Below are 15537 nucleotides of genomic sequence, written 5' to 3'. Positions count from 1 at the left end.
AACTCACCGTCCCGTGTTTAATCTCATCCCAGTCCCAGACTCATCTAGCCCCAGACCCAATCCCAACCCCAGCCCTAAAGCCAATCCTACATTTAGCCTTAACCCCAATCCCAGCTCTAATCCAAATCTCAGCCCTAACTCCAACCCCAGCCCCAATCCCAGCCCCTTCCTAAGGCCTCAGCCCCAAACCAAATCCCACGTTTAGCCCGAGCTGCAATCCCGGCTGCAATTCCAGCCCCTGCCCCAGCCTCCAGCGTTATCCCAAATCCCATGTTCAGCTCTAATTCCAAACCCAGCCCCAATTCCAACTCTAACCCCAACCCCAGTGCCAAATTTAGCCCTAACTCCAGCCTCAACACCAGCCCCAGTCCACACTCCAGTCCCACATTTAGCTCTAAATCCAAACCTAGCCCCAGTGGCAACCCACATCCCGTACCATTATTAGAGCTAATCCCAATCCCAGTCCCAGTTCCAGCCCCAATCCCAGCCCCAGCCCTCACACCAATCCCACCTGTCGTGGGTTAGCAAAGCATAGTCTCGGAAGTGATGTTCTTGCAAAGGGGTGCTTACAGCTCCTCTGTGACCTGACAGAACCTATCAGCTGGCCAGTTTGAGTATGGACAATTCTTTAAACCACTTAAAATTGTGACCGCCTCTGTGATCCACACATAAGAATAGACAAAGCCCGGTCAGAACTCTCTCTCGTTTCTGGCGCTGGGACAGGTGGCTGCAGGCCCCATGCAGGGCCCGGCAGGCCAGGCTGGGCCACGGCCATCCTGGAGCCGATGGGCCCTGGTCCACCCGCGGAACCCCCCCAGGGCCCTGCTATGTGCAGACACGCTCCCCCTCTCCAGTGTGGCCAAGATTCAGCTGAAGCTGCCCTGCTGTCTGGCAAAAGATCATGTGAGCAACAGCGATAAGTGACATTCCAGCTGCATGGCCTGGGTGACATTAACCCTTTTAGTGCTGTGAAGAGCTGAAAACCTGAGGGAAGAGAAAGAGGAGATGCTTAAAGCTGAAATTCTGTTGGAAAGCTATGATGTATCAGAGCACCCGTTGTAATTTCATGAAGGCATGGGGGGTGGAGCATTCAACTTGTGCTTGAGAGCAAAAGCACCTGCGCTGAGATAGGCAGATGCTGAAGCAGCTGTAATTTCATGAGAAGTTTGAATAGGGAGAGATGGAAGCGATGAGGACTTTTGCTCCAAATGGAAAAGGAGAAGACCTCAGTTCCTAGAGATGCTCCCAGAGATAGTCCTAGAGATGAAGATGAGGAAGACCCTTTGCTCCCAGGGAAGGAGAAGGGCCTGTGTTCGTAGAGATGAAATGCTCCCAGAGATGGGTGAAGAGAACTTCTGTTTCTGGACGGCTCAACCTTAAAATTGCACCTCAGTAGCTCAAGATTGGACCCTCAAAAGCAGTTGTGGGAAAAGCTGCAGGTCGTGGGAGGGGACTCTCACATGATGCGAGCAGAGAACCAACCCGGGCGGCTGTCTCGTTGTGATAATGTTTTCATAGCATGGGCAAGAGAGACTCCACTTCCTAAATGGACTGAACAAGGTTATTATGGAAGTGGTAAACAGACTGAACATCTCAAGGGTTGTCTTTTTACATTGTCAGTGGGAGAAGGGAGGAAGGTGGGGGTGGGGGGGGAGGAGAAGTATTCTGAAGGTGTGGTATGACTTTTTTCTTCTTTTAGGTCTGTTCATAAACTTGTTTATATTCTTTCAAGTTTGGTGCCTGCTTTGCATTTCTCCTAATTCTTATCTCACAGAAGGTAAACAGTAATGAGTATTTTGGACGAAACCACTACACACCTTTAGCCCTGACCCCAGTCCCAGCTCTAACCCCACTCCCAGCCCCACCCCCAGCCCCCTCTCAACCCTAATCCCAGCCTAATCCAGCCCAAATCCCGGTTTCACAGGAACCCCTTCCCCACCCCATTCCTGGCCCCGCCCCTGCCTGAAGCCACGCCCACCCCATCCCTCTCAGAACCTGCGCCCTCTCGGCCAACCACGTTTCTTTCTCATCTTCTTTGCTCCGCCCCTCATTATTTGTTCCTCGGCATCCATTGGCTGCTGCCAATGGGGGGCGGGGCTCCCATGCCCATATAAAGGGGCGATCATGGCCATTGTTTAGTGCGGGATCCGGTGCTGCTGCGGCGCAGAGGAGTGGGGAGAGAGGAGCGGAGCGGGGTGAGTGGTGTGGAGTGGATAGAGTGCAGGGATGAGAGCCGAGTGGAGCAGACAGAGCCGAGCAGAGAGGGGAAAGCTGACCGGAGCAGGGAGAGAGGAGAGGAGCGGAGTGAGCTGAGCAGAGGGGCGAGAGCCAAGCTGAGTGGGCAGAGTGCAGTGGAGTGGGCAGAGTGCAGGAGTGAGAGCCGAGTGGAGAAGACAGAGCCGAGTGGAGCTCCGCGCCCTTGGCCCCGAAACGCGGGAACCCCGCGACCAGCTCAGGCTGGAGGGTGTGTGGGTGGTTGGGGGGAGGTGGGAGCGGCGCCCGCCCCCGTGGGCCCGATTGCAGCACAATGTGGAGGGGGAGCCCCAGCCCGGCTCCCTCGTGCCCCAAGCCGCCTCTGCGCCCCGTGTCGCCGTCACCGGTAACGGGTGCATGGGCCGGACACCAGCGGCCGCAGCAAGCAGAGCGAGAGGGACAGAGAGCTCCCTCCCCGAGGGTGCAGACAGGGAGAGCCCCACGCCCCCTCACATACGGGTGGAGGACGAAGGACACCCCCAGCTCTCCCCAAAGTGGAGGACAGAGACCCCCTGGCCCACCCATAGTGGAAGTGGATGGACACCACTGCAGTTCCCCTCATGGTTCCCCCAAGGGTGAGGAAGATGTAGACCCCCTTGGGCCCCCTAAAGGGGAAGATGACAGAGACCTGCCCGTGGCCTTTCCCCTGGGCAAGAAGGATGGAGACCACCCCTGGCCCCCCCAAAGGTAAAGAGGATGGAGACCACCCCCAGACTCCCCCCTAAAGAGGAAGAGGAGGGAGGCCTCCCTGGGGCAAGAAGAACAGGGACCACTAGGGTTGCCCCAAAGGTAAGGAGGAGGCAGAATCCCCCAGGGCGACGAGGACAGAGAGCACCCCTGTCCCCTGCAAAGGTGAGGAGAATGGAGTCCAGCCACTGTCCCCCCAAAGGAAAGGAGGATGGGGATACCTTGGCCCCCCCAAGTGGGAGGAGGACAGAGATAACCCTGGCCCCACATTTGGGATAGAAGCACAGCAATCCCCCCCGATCCATCCCACGGGAGAGGAGGACACACAGCCCGGGATTGTCTCTGTCCCTCTCCTACCTGGGGAGTCCTGGGGGGGTCTCCAAGCCGTTCTTGTCTGGGAATGATCAGGGGGTGGGGATGGTCTCTGTCCCTCTCACCCCACTCGGTGCCCGGTGAGGGTCTCTGTCCATCTCCCCTTGGGATTCTCGGGAGGTGCTTGTGGGGCTTTGGGGGTGTCTCTGTCGTTCTCACCCCAATGGTGCTTGGGCAGGGTCACCCCAGGGGTGAGAGGGACAGAGACCCCCCCCAGCCTCCCCAGGTATGAGAAGGTTGGAGAGCCCCTGAGCACACTCAGCAGTGAGAGGGACACAGAGCTCCTGGTCTCCAGCCCCGCACAAGCATTCCCTGGGACGAGAGGGATGGAGATGCCCAAGCATCCCCAAGGGTGAAAGGGACAGGGACACCCCTCAGGAATGCCCTGGGATGAGAGGGACAGGGACACACCCTTGGGAATGCCCTGGCCTTAGAGGGACAGGGACAACCCCTTGGGAATCTGCAAGGGTGACAGGGACAGGGACACCCCCTCAGGAGTGCCCTGGGGTGAGAGGGACTGGGACAACCCCACCGAGCCCCTCCCCAGCATCCCCCAGCACGAGAGGCACACAGAGACCCCTTGAGCATCCCCTGGGCACCGGACAAAATAAACTTGGCAAAAATCAAACTTAACTCTACACAAAATGCTTTGAGCAATGCTTGCTCTTCCCACAAGTCACTTGTGATGAAAACGCAAACAAACCCCAAGCATGAATGAACCGACAGCACAAGCAGTTATGGTGGCAATTCAAAGGTCCAGCGGTTCCTGCACAGCTCCAGCTCAGCTGCTGGCAGGTTCCTGTAAAAGAAAAGTGAAAGTTCAGCCCGGTACAGATGATTTAAAGGAAGGATAAACTCTGTGTAGCTGTCACAGAGGTGACAGGGATGAAGAGAAAAATGATTCTCACATTTGGCAAAGGCCCCCAGGCTGTGAAAGAGAAAAGGGGGGAGAGCAAGGGAGTGACAGGGACAGAGACCTCCCCTGGGGAGGGGCGAGTGTGACACTGTCCCCTGTGTGTGTGGCCTTCCTGGGGTGGGGGTTTCACACCGGAGCCAGTCTGGGTAAGGGGGGTGGTGTTCACTCCCCCTGGGCAGGGGTTACCCCACACCCCCAAACTCTCCTCCAGCCCCCTTGGTTGGGGGATGGGGGTGCAAACCTGGCCTCAGCAAATGGGTCTGGGGGCTGGGGCCTCCCCCAGCCAGGGCTGATTTTCAGGACAGCCCTGGCCTTGGCTTTCTGGTGGATTCATTCTCCTCCCTCAGCCTTGTTTCCTTCTCCCTAGACCTGAGATCCCTGGGTAAGAGTCCCCCTTTCCGTGATCTCAAGGTCCCTTAGCTCAAGGTGCAGCCCAAAGTTCCCCTCAGGTGGCACATTCAGGGACGGGGGGGCTTGGGTGGTCACAGCTCCTTTATACAGTTCTGCCATAATGGGCAAAAAGCCCTTCCTGACAAAGTTTCAGCCGTGAACCACAACATTTCAGTCTCTCAGCAGCCCCCAGATCATCCCCCGTGTTGCCAGATGGAAAATCCTCTGTGCCGAGTGGGCTGCCACAAGGCTCATTCCTCAAACCTGTCTTGGGGCTGAGTCAGGGATGCAGTATCCCATGATGGTTTGTGCTTAGCGGGTGGGAAACTTCTGTTCCTGTGGTGGGGTTTGTTCTGTTCTGCTCTCTCTGTATTTTATAGTAAAGAGCTGTTTGTCCTTTTCCTGCATTTTTGCTTGGGCGCCCTGTAATTTTAGAATTGGATCCAAGGGGATCATCGGGGCACTGCTGGGCCCCATGGAACCAAGGGGCCGGTGTGCTTCTGAGTGGCCCCATGGATCCAAGGAGACCATTGTGCTCCTGCAGGTCCTCATGGAATTGCAGAGTCCATTGTGACACTGCTGGGCCCCGTGGAGCCAAGGACACCTTTGTGACACTGCTGGGCCCCGTGGAACCAAGGACACCTTTGTGACACTGAGGGGCCCCATGGAGCCAAGGACACCTTTGTGACACTGAGGGGCCCCGTGGAACCAAGGACACCTTTGTGGCACTGAGGGGCCCCGTGGAGCCAAGGACACCTTTGTGACACTGAGGGGCCCCGTGGAACCAAGGGAACATGGAACAGCTCTGGCTGGCTTGGCCTCCTGGTGGCCTCCTGACAGCTCCAGCTGATCTTGGAATGTTGAGAGTCACTTCTCATCTGCCCCTGGAGCTCTGGGGCTCCGTGCTTTCCTTCCTATGGAACAGATCCGTCCTTCTCCTCCAGGGGCCATGGCCAAAACTGAGATTCCTCTTCCAAATTTCTGTGTATCCAAGGACTGTTCCCAGATGAAACGTGCCAGGACAATCAGATCTGCCTGCCTTGGCCTCCCAGGGACCCCCTCTCCTCTGCCTTCGTGACACTGAAGTCTGTTTGGTGTCAGGCTGTTCCGCACGCAATCCCGCTTCCTTCGGGGCTGCTGTTGTCCCTGTGCCCCCTGCCCCCCAAAAGAACAGGCTGCCCTGCGGGGGAACAAACGCGGCATCTCCTGGGGAAAGCCTCAGCGAGGGCTCAGTTTGCCGTTGGTCATTGCGGTGACTGCAGGAAAGGGACACCCCACCATGGGGCATTTCTTGGTCAGCTCCAGACATAAAGAGTGGGAAACTGTCTGAGACTCGGGTTGTGACCTCGAAGCCGCCACTGTGGCTTGCAGGGATCTGCAGGGTGGCACGGCCCTGGCTGCGCCCGGGAGCGCTCACTTTGGAGGTGGTGTCAGATCTGATGGGGACAAGGGGTACCCTGTGGGGCTGGGGGTGGCCTTGAGAGTCTCCATGGCACTGAGGGGGAGCTCCACTGATGGGGGTTGGTGTCTGGGGCTGAGGGATTATAGGGGGTTGGGAGAGCGGTACCTGGCTAGGGGAATGCGTGGGGGGGTCAGCAGTGACCTCTCGGCCCAGTGTGTCCTCCAGAGCCACCGTTTCCACCCTGTCTCTTTCCCCATCCAAACAGTTCCTGTGCTTGCCTACATTTTTGGGAGTCTGTCTCCACGGCCATCGTTTATCACCTGGGGACAGCTCCTCCTTTGGGACAGGAGGTGGGTGCCCCCGGTGTCATCCCTCCCCCCTTCCCCAGCCATCACCCCAAAGGTGCTCAGGGCCTCTGGGGAATGGGCAAAGATTCACTGGGGACAGGGGCAGGAAGACCATGGGGGTGTCCCCAAACTGGGCACTGTGCGGGTCCCAGACGGGGACAGGACTCAGTGGGTGGGAGGAGCGGGGCTGGGCTGGGCTGTGCCCAGGCTGGGGGGATGTGTCCGAGGTTCCCCGAGCCCTGTGGTGTGGGGGTGCATTGGGGGCCCCTCCGTGGCCTGTGGGGGTGCAGGAACCCCCCACCCATGGCTGCTGTTGCTGCAGGTTCTGGGTGTCTCTGCTGTGCCGTGTGTCACAACAACTCCTCCAGCTGTCATTTCGTGTCACCGAGGGGCTGGATGCCACTTGCACGGCCCTGGGGACAAGAGGAGAAGACTGGGGACTGTCACTTCCGATGGAAGGAGAGAGAGTTCCACATTTTGACTGAGCCCCACGAGGGCCAGTACAAGGTGAGACCCCAAGCAGTGGAAGCTCAGCTCCCCATGGCAGGCACAGCCGTGCTCCCAGGGGCATCAGTCACCCCACTGTCCCCGATGTCCCTGCTGTCCCCTCTGTCCCTGCCATCCCCATGTCCCTGCAGATCACCGTGAACCAACAGAAAGCGCCGTGCACAGTGGACAGTGGAAACATCCTATCCTTGGGCAGGGCTCTCAGGGTGTCAGGAGATGTCACCCTGGAGCTCGTGGAATGGAACCCACACGACTGGTGCTGGTATGGGTGGGGACCTGCAGGGGCTGGGGACCTCCAGCGGGACAGGGACTTCTAGGGATGGTTGTGGACCCCAGGAGGTTGAGGAGGTCCATGGACTGGAGATCCCCAGGGGCTCAGAGGACACACAGAGGTGGGGAACGGGGTGAGCGATGTCCCTGTGCCACGGCGGCCCTGTCCCCAGCTCCATGTGCCTCTGCTCCCCCTCACACATGGCTGCAGGTGTCAGGGACCCCTGGACAGGGTGGGAGGTGTGTCAGAGTGGGGGGTACCTTGGAATAGCCCACGTGGGTTGTGGGGTGGGGGGCACAGGAGGGTCTGTGGGCAGGCGGGTACCTGGGTGCACGGGCCCCTGGGATCACTCTGGCCGTCCCACAATGCCCGTGGTGCCCTGCCCCCACCTGAGCCTGTGGGGGCACCTGTGGGGGACAGGGGTGACTCAGAATGTCTCACAGCGGGGCCTGCTGGAACACAGGAGACCATAGTGAGGTCAGGTAGCCCCATTGATCCAAGGGGCCAGTGTGACACAGAGGAGCCTCATGGAACCCAAGGGACCAGAGAAAGGCTATGGAGCTTCATGGAACCATGGCTCCACTATGACACGAGAGGGCCTAATGGAGCTCAGGAGACCACAGTGAGGTTATGGAACCTCATGGAAAAAGGCCTTAAAATGACACAGCGTGGCCTCACAGAACCCAGGATACCATAACCACTGTATAGAACCTCACGGAACCAAGGCTGCGGTAGGACACAGCGGCTCCTCGTGGAACCCAATAGTCTACAGTGAGGTTTTAGAAACCCATGGAACCAAGGCTCTTTAGGGACAAACCAGGGCCTCACAGAACGCACGAGACCATTCTGAGGCTGTGGAATCCCACGGAAGCAAGCCTCCAATATGTTTCAGCAGGGCATAACACAGCTCAGGAGACCACAGTGAGGTATTGGAACCTCATGGAACCAAGGCTCGGATTTGACACAGCGAGGCCTCATGGAATAAAAGAGACCACAGTGGAGTTCTGGAACCCAGTGGAAGCAGGGCTCTACTGTGACTCAACAGAGCTTCATGGAACCAAAGAGACCACAGCTGTGGAATATGGGATTACATTTGTTGAAGTGGTTGAGGCTTATGCTCAGCAGAAGGCCCTGTGGGAAAGGACCCTCTGCAGGCTGGGTGGTTGGAAGTTGGGTGAGGGGTGAGAGGCAGCTGCGAGTGAGGAGAGAGTCGGTTGAGTGACAGTTGGCAGAGGGACTGTGATTGGCTGGAGGAAGGTGTGCACAGCATATGAGCGGGAAGCTGATTGGCTGATAGGACGCGTGGCCCGCAGCACGGCAGCTGTGCCAGCCAATGGGTGCCCTTCTGCTGTTAAGTTCTGTTATGGTTCTTCAGTTTGGTTTCAGTTGAGATGAAGGGTATAAAGAGGGGGTGATTTTTGGAAATAAAGGGATCTTCTTGGGACATACAAGGGGGTCTGTTGTCTTTGTTCCCCATTGCTGCAAATGGCTGGCCCGAATCGGGACCAATAGAAGCGGTGAAGGGTGTGCATCGCTCCGGTAGCAATTTCCACTGTGTTAGGAATTGGTTGACCGGGAAGAGTTCGGGGAAGGAACTCCAGGAATCCAAGTGCGCGCACCTCACCTACCAGGTGAGTAACCAGTGGAAGCAATATGGGAGGTGGAATATCCCTGGAACAAAGAAGGAGATTGGACCTGTATGGCGGCTCCTACATCGGCAAACTACTGATATTGCTGATGTGAAATTAAGCACCCTGCTGGACTGGGTGTCCAATCACGTTAGAGATTTTCCCTTCAGTGGGCCCCTTCAATCAGAAGCCTGGCAAGCGGTAGGGCAGAGACTTTTTGAGATCGCCAGGGACAGCGATGCTGAAGCTTGCAGGCACCTCGCTTCTTGGGAAACGACCATGGCGGACTTTAAGTGAAGTTGCGCGGATGTTGGCCATTACGCGGCCTCAGAAGCTGATTCCCCTGAGCCCTCAGCGCCACCAGGACTTGTATCCGATGAATCTGGCTACCCCGAGATTAACCCATCCCCTAGGGAATTGCTTTACTCGATAAAAAAATCCCTACACAGTTGGCCTCCTCAGCGCAGAACTCCCAGACCGTGAGCAAGCGTCGGACTCCCTTCCTGCCCAGAATGATGACGTTGTAACCCAGCAGTGGTGGAAGTGTGGGGAAGCCGTAATGGAGGAGGGTGACCTGGCAGTCGTTACTGCCTGTCCGGTTATATATGCGCCAAAGCAACGCCCGGCCTACAGGGAACGAGACTATAAAGTAATCAAAGAACTGAGGACGCTAGTAAAGGAAAGCGGCGTATCCTCCTGTCACGTCCTAACTTACCTAGAGTCCATAAGTGCCACGTACATCTTTGTACCTAATGATTGCAAAAGCATAATGAGAATGATCTTGACAGTGACGCAGTTTGCAGGCTGGCTCACTGACTACCGTGAGCTGTGTACTACCCAGGCGGAAGTGCTGCGAGACAGAAATCCACCCATCGTTGCCGCACAGCTGACCAGAGAGGGTCCGTACGCAGTCCCTACAGCGCAGACAGGCTATCCGTGTGACGTATATGATATCATCACCCGCCTAGCCCGGCAAGCCCTGCGGCGACTCTCGGGGATGGGTATTGATGCTAACGTGTCTTTTGCTAAGATCTTACAGGGCCCGGCGGAGTTATTTGTACAGTTCCTGGACAGAACGCAAGCCACGCTCTCCCGGAGAGCCGGTAACGATGAGGCCAGAGCTATTCTGTTGCAGCAGCTTGCTTTGTAAATGCAAATGAAGACTGCAGAAAAGCATTGCTCGCTGTTCATAACCCGCACACTTGCGACGTAGCAGATATGCTTAGAGCGTGCCAAAAGGTGGGTTCTTCCACTCATGGAACCAAGGCTCTGATGTGACACCGCGGGGCCTATGTGAACACAGGAGTCCATTGTGACTCTATGGAATCTCATGGACCAAGGCGCCAACGTGCCACAGCGGAGCCTCATGGAACCAGGAGACCACAGCCACCAAATGGAACCGCATGCAATTAAGCATCCAGTGTGACAGAGCGGGGCCTAATGCAGCTCAAGACTGAGTCCATAGTGAGGTTATGGAACCTCATGGAACCAAGGCATAAAGTTGTCAGGGGACTGAAATGGTTCATGCCTCAAACATTGTTATGAAGGAGTTTTGCCCATTCTAGCAAAAACTGTATCAAGAAGCTACAGCCACAGAAGCCCACCTCTCCTTGAAGATGCCTGACTGGCACTTTGGACTGAGAGTTCAGTCACAGAGCTTAGATAAAGGGGACACTATTGTGCAATCATCTCAGGTTCTAGGCAGAAGTAATCAAGGCTGAGGGAAAAGAACGCATCCACAAGAAAACCAAACAGCACCAAATTATGCCTGGCTGGGTTTGGGGGGGGAGGAGACCACAGTCCACAGAGGCCAGGTTTACACAGACTCCCCTGCCACTGAGGGGGGACGAGGAGGTTTCAGGTCTGTGGTGCTACCTCTGGTCACTGGCACTGAACACCCATCCTCCCTTACACAAACTGGCCCAGCTGTGAAACCTCCAACACTGGAAAGGCCATATCCACGGGACATTCACATGAGAGGCAGCTGAGGGGCTGTCATAATCCATCAAAGACCTCCCAAAGTGCTCCCAAAATTATTCCTGAGGCCTTGCTCCACAGGACTGCACGTGATGCCAAGTGATGCCCCAGACCCGGAGTCTGCTGCAAGAGACAGTGTCCAAGTGCCCTCCCCCAGGCACCTTCTTTCTACTAGGCCTGGCAATGCTTTTGTGGCCCTGGTGTTCCATGAGGCCCCTCTCTAGAACAATTGGCCCTTGGATCCATGAGATTCCATTGCGTCATAAAGATGTTCTGGGTTCCATGAGGCCCCGCTGTGTCACAATGGACACTGGGTTCCATGGGCTGTGAAGAGCAGAGGTGGGAAGAGGCAGGGCCATTGTCCCTGGCTGTGCTGCTGTGCTGGGAGTCTCTTCCCTCCAGCTGTGCCCACAGGCACTGCCCCTGCAGAGCCAGAGAAGGGCTGAGGAACAAACCTTGGACACACAAGTCAGGGCAGACCCTCATTTTTATTCAAATGCACAGGGAAGAAGCCTCCTGAAAGTCTTTGTGTTTCCAAAGAAAGGCAGTTGTTCATGTAGAAATGCTAAGAGCAGTACTACAGGATTTTATAAAAAACAGTATAACACTAGAAAAAGAAGAAAAGAAGGCACCAATGATAAAATGGACAAATAGGAAAAAAAAAAAGCTGAGATTGTAAAGAGTTACATTCTGAAGGTTCTGGAGCAGAAAAGAGAGAGTTTATTCCTTCTGAAAAGATACAGTCATCATTTTCCTCAGGGCATCCTTGAGCTCCTGGTTCCTCAGGCTGTAGATGAGGGGCTTCAGGGCTGGAGGCACCACCGAGAACAGAACTGACACCACCACATCCAGGGATGGGGACGAGGTGGAGGGGGGCTTTAGGTGAGCAAATGTGCACGTGCTGATAAACAGAGAGAGCACGGCCAGGTGAGGGAGGCACGTGGAAAAGGCTTTGTGCCGGCCCTGCTCAGAGGGGATCCTCAGCACGGCCCTGGAGATCTGCACATAGGAGAAAAGCATGAACACAAAACAACCCAAAAAAGGAAAAGTACTAAAAGCAAGAAGCCCAAATTCCCTCAGGTATGTGTCTGAGCAGGAGAGCCTGAGGATGTGTGGGATTTCACAGAAGAACTGGCCCAGGGCATTGCCCTGGCACAGGGGCAGGGAAAATGTATTGGCCGTGTGCAGCAGAGCAGTGAGAAAGGCACTGGCCCAGGCAGCTGCTGCCATGTGGGCACAAGCTCTGCTGCCCAGGAGGGTCCCGTAGTGCAGGGCTTTGCAGATGGACACGTAGCGCTCGTAGCACATGATGGTGAGGAGGAAATCCTCTGTTCCAAGGAAGAAGACAATCAGAAACACCTGAGCAGCACATGCTGTGTAGGAGATGTGCCTGGTGCCCCAGAGGGAATTGTGCATGGCCTTGGGGACAGTGGTGCAGCTGGAGCCCAGGTCGGTGAGGGCCAGGCTGAGCAGGAAGAAGAACATGGGGCTGTGCAGGTGCTGGCCGCAGGCTCCGGCGCTGATGATGAGGCCGTTGCCCAGGAGGGCAGCCAGGGAGATGCCCAGGAAGAGGCAGAAGTGCAGGAGCTGCAGCTGCCGCGTGTCTGCCAATGGCAGCAGGAGGAAGGGGCTGATGGAGCTGCTGTTGGACATTGCTGTGTCTGGCCATGGGCACCTGTTCATGGAGAAAGGACAGTGACAAGTCGGGACAGGCTGCTTGGAGCCAAACCTGTGCCATTCCCTGCACACTGTCCCGCTGGGACTGCCCCACCCTTGTTCCTGCTCTGGGAAAACCTTCACCCAGTTCCCTGCCTGAGCTCCCCTTGTGCTGTCTGAGTGTGCCAGGAGCAGCCAGGCCTGAGCGTGGGGGCTCTCGAGGAGCCATCCCTGCCCCGCTGCCCTGGGTTTGTGGCCGTGTGGCAGAGGGACAAGGCTGGAGAGTCAGGATTTGTCAGTGCAATCCCTCCTAGAAAGGCTTGGTAGCAGTTTTACTCTCCGTTCCACAGGACAGGGATGCAGGAGCGAGTTTTAGGAAATGTTTTCCTACCCACACATCATTCCTGGTTCTCTGGGGTCAGAAATCCCCAGCATTTCTGCTGCACTCCACGTTTGCCACTGAGAGAGGTGAGAGGCAAAGGATTCCCTGTGGCTCAGGGCAAGCTGAGGGGCTGCATGGGCTTGTCCCCAACTGCCCTGGGCTTGCCCCTTTGGCTGCAGGCAGAGCACAATCACACTCCCGGCTCACCCTGGGATAAACCAGAGCCTGCCCAGAGCAGAGGCATCCCTGAATGTCTCACCCTCTCTAAAGGTCTCTGAGCAAGGGCTCAGCACCCCCTTCTGCCAGGGACACTCACGCTGCCCTTGGCAAACCCAGCAGCATTTCCTCAGCGGTGGCATCTCTGCACTTCCCCGGGGGACATTCAGGGGACTCGGAGAGGCTCTGGCACAGATTTGCACCCAGGAGGGCAGCTCAGAGCTTGGAAGGACACCGTGAGGGGAGCTCTGGGTGTACCCACGATGGTATCTCAGGGAGGGAGGCTCAGCTCATTCCCCTTTCCCATGGACTGCTTTGCCCACAGCCCCACAGCAGCACAGACACAGCACAAGGACTGGAATGATCCTCTCGGGGCTTGGTGCTGAGGCCCTGAACATCAGTCCCTGACAGGGACTGGTAGAAACCTCTCAAGAATTCTGAGTCAGATTCAAACTCCAAAGATCCTGATACCGTTAATGGGTCCCAGTGAGGGACACGACTGAGAAAGTGTCCCCAGGCTGCAGTCAGAGCAGAGAACTGGAGGCAGGGATGACAGGGAGGGACAAAGAGAAGCCAGGTGTTGGTGCCCTGGGGCACAGCAGCGTCTGGGCCACCAAGGGCTGGGAGGAGACACCTTGTCCTGAGGCACCGCACCGGGGCTTCCTGGCACAGCCCCAGCACGGCTGGGCACTGTCAGCCCCTTGTCCTGCCCTCAGCATCCCCCCCACATCCCAGTGGCCTCAGGGATCTGCTGGAAGGAGTCCCTGGGGAGCCTTGGTCAGGAATGGCCCTGGGGGCTCCTGAATGCTCCCAGGGATTGCAGGTTTTCCAAAGGACTTTGGCTTTGGCTTTTGCCTGGGAGTGTCTGAGAGCCTTGTGCAATCCTGGCCTCCAATTATCTGCTTTAATTAGTCCCTGGAGAGCCTTTGTCAGTAACAACACTCAGTGGGGCTCATTACAGCTTCAAGGTACTTCTGTTTTTTAAGTACTTGGTGTTCCCCTTTTGATACCAACACTATGAGAGGTTTGTGCAATCAAGGCCTCCAATTATCTGCTTTAACGAGTCCCTTGAGAGCTTTTTATTGACACTCAGTGGGGCTCATTAATACTCTGAGATACTGAAGGATTTTAAGGTGCTTTGGATTTTCCTTCCCACACTGACTCTCTGAGAGGTTTTTGTGCAATCTTGGCCTCCAATTCTCTCCTCCAAGGTGTCCATGAAGAGCCTGTATTGGTCATGGACCTCAGTGGGACCCATTAATGCCTCAAGACACTTTGGGTGTTTCCTCTGCCTTTGACTCCTGGGAAGGTTTGTGCAATCTCCTTTAAGGCCCTGAGGTTCCAGGGCTCAGCATCAAATGCACCACGGGGCTCATTAGGATCAAGCAAGTCCTGACAAACCACGGCTCAGCCTTGATTTCCCTCTGCTCGAGTGCAGTTCATTAGGAAAGTTTCCTACTGCAGTTGTGGAGAAATATTTCAAAGAGTTTCAAATAAAGACGTATTCTTATTTTAAGGGGTGTATTTCATTGCTGTTCTCTTTAGAGAAGAGGTGATTGCAGCATTCTGTGACTGATACTGATGCAGGGTCTCTCCTCAGGAGGTCTGGCCTGGTCACAGAAGCTGTGCCTTGAGGTCTGGCCCAGTGTGGACAACGCTGCTCCACATCCCCAGCCCCATCCTGTCTCTCCTCACTCACCTGGCACCTGCTTTGCTTGGAGAACTGGCTGCACTCAGCCAAGCAGGGGTTTCTTTCATTTTTTTTAAAGAATCTAAAATTCCTAAGTTTCCCCACTGAAAACAGGCACCCTCCTCAAAGTGTGCCAAGCCCAAGGTGCCACCAAGACCACTCCAGGCGTGCCCTGGGCCAGCTGTGCGGGTGGATTATCATCCCAACCTGCACTGGGCCATTGCAAGGGACTGTGGTCATGGACACTGACCGATGCTGTGGCCATGGACACTGACACCCACCGCAGGGGTTGGATGCCATGGCAACCCTCAGCAGTTCCAGCTCCCTTGGAAACCCCCCCAGGACCCATTGCTGCAGTCAGGCTCCGTGGCCACTTGCACACAGACCTGTGGCTGCCCTCGGCTGCCATGGCAGCCCTCAGGACAGAGTGGTGCCGGGCTGGTGCCAGCTACAATTGCAGTGACACTCGCTGATGCCCTCAGGTGCCACAGCAGCGGCCACAGGGACCCGTTCCTCACTTTGGTGCCACGGACACCAACGCTTGGCCCCGCTGCCATGGGCATTGGCACGGTCACCTGCACTCAGGGCCCGTGGCCGGGCACTGCTGCCATGGACATGGGCACGGAGCCCTGGGCCACAGGCGGCTGCCGTGGCCACCAGCCCAAGGTCCTGTGGCCAGGGCCAGGGGCATGGAAAGGAGCCCATGGAGCCGTGGTGATGGTGGGTGGCTGTAGCAGGGGGGTGTCCCGGGAGCGGAATCCCACCAGAGTCATGACACGAACACTGGTACGATTTGAGCATCATGCTCCAGTTTATTGTTTAGTTACACCAAGTTATACTTTG

The 15537-nt window shown here is 56.4% G+C and overlaps 2 protein-coding genes across 2 annotated transcripts in view; one reads left to right on the top strand and one right to left on the bottom strand.

Moving 5' to 3' along the window:
• The window catches only part of LOC125318998 (zinc finger protein 91-like), a 156655-nt gene that overhangs the window by 35573 nt on the left and 105545 nt on the right, over positions 1–15537 (top strand). The gene's annotated exons all lie outside the window — the stretch shown is intronic.
• On the bottom strand, positions 11471–12403 carry LOC125319012 (olfactory receptor 14J1-like). Its single transcript, XM_048289977.1, has one exon. The coding sequence runs from the start codon at positions 12401–12403 to the stop codon at positions 11471–11473; it is 933 nt and encodes a 310-aa protein (XP_048145934.1).

The sequence above is a fragment of the Corvus hawaiiensis genome, chromosome 35, assembly GCF_020740725.1.
Source record: "Corvus hawaiiensis isolate bCorHaw1 chromosome 35, bCorHaw1.pri.cur, whole genome shotgun sequence".
NCBI lineage: Eukaryota > Metazoa > Chordata > Aves > Passeriformes > Corvidae > Corvus > Corvus hawaiiensis.
This window is presented reverse-complemented; position numbering and strand designations above follow the sequence as displayed.

Excerpts from the sequence above, each read along its gene's own strand:
- LOC125319012 (XM_048289977.1), bottom strand. The coding sequence starts at position 12,403 with ATGTCCAACAGCAGCTCCATCAGCCCCTTCCTCCTGCTGCCATTGGCA.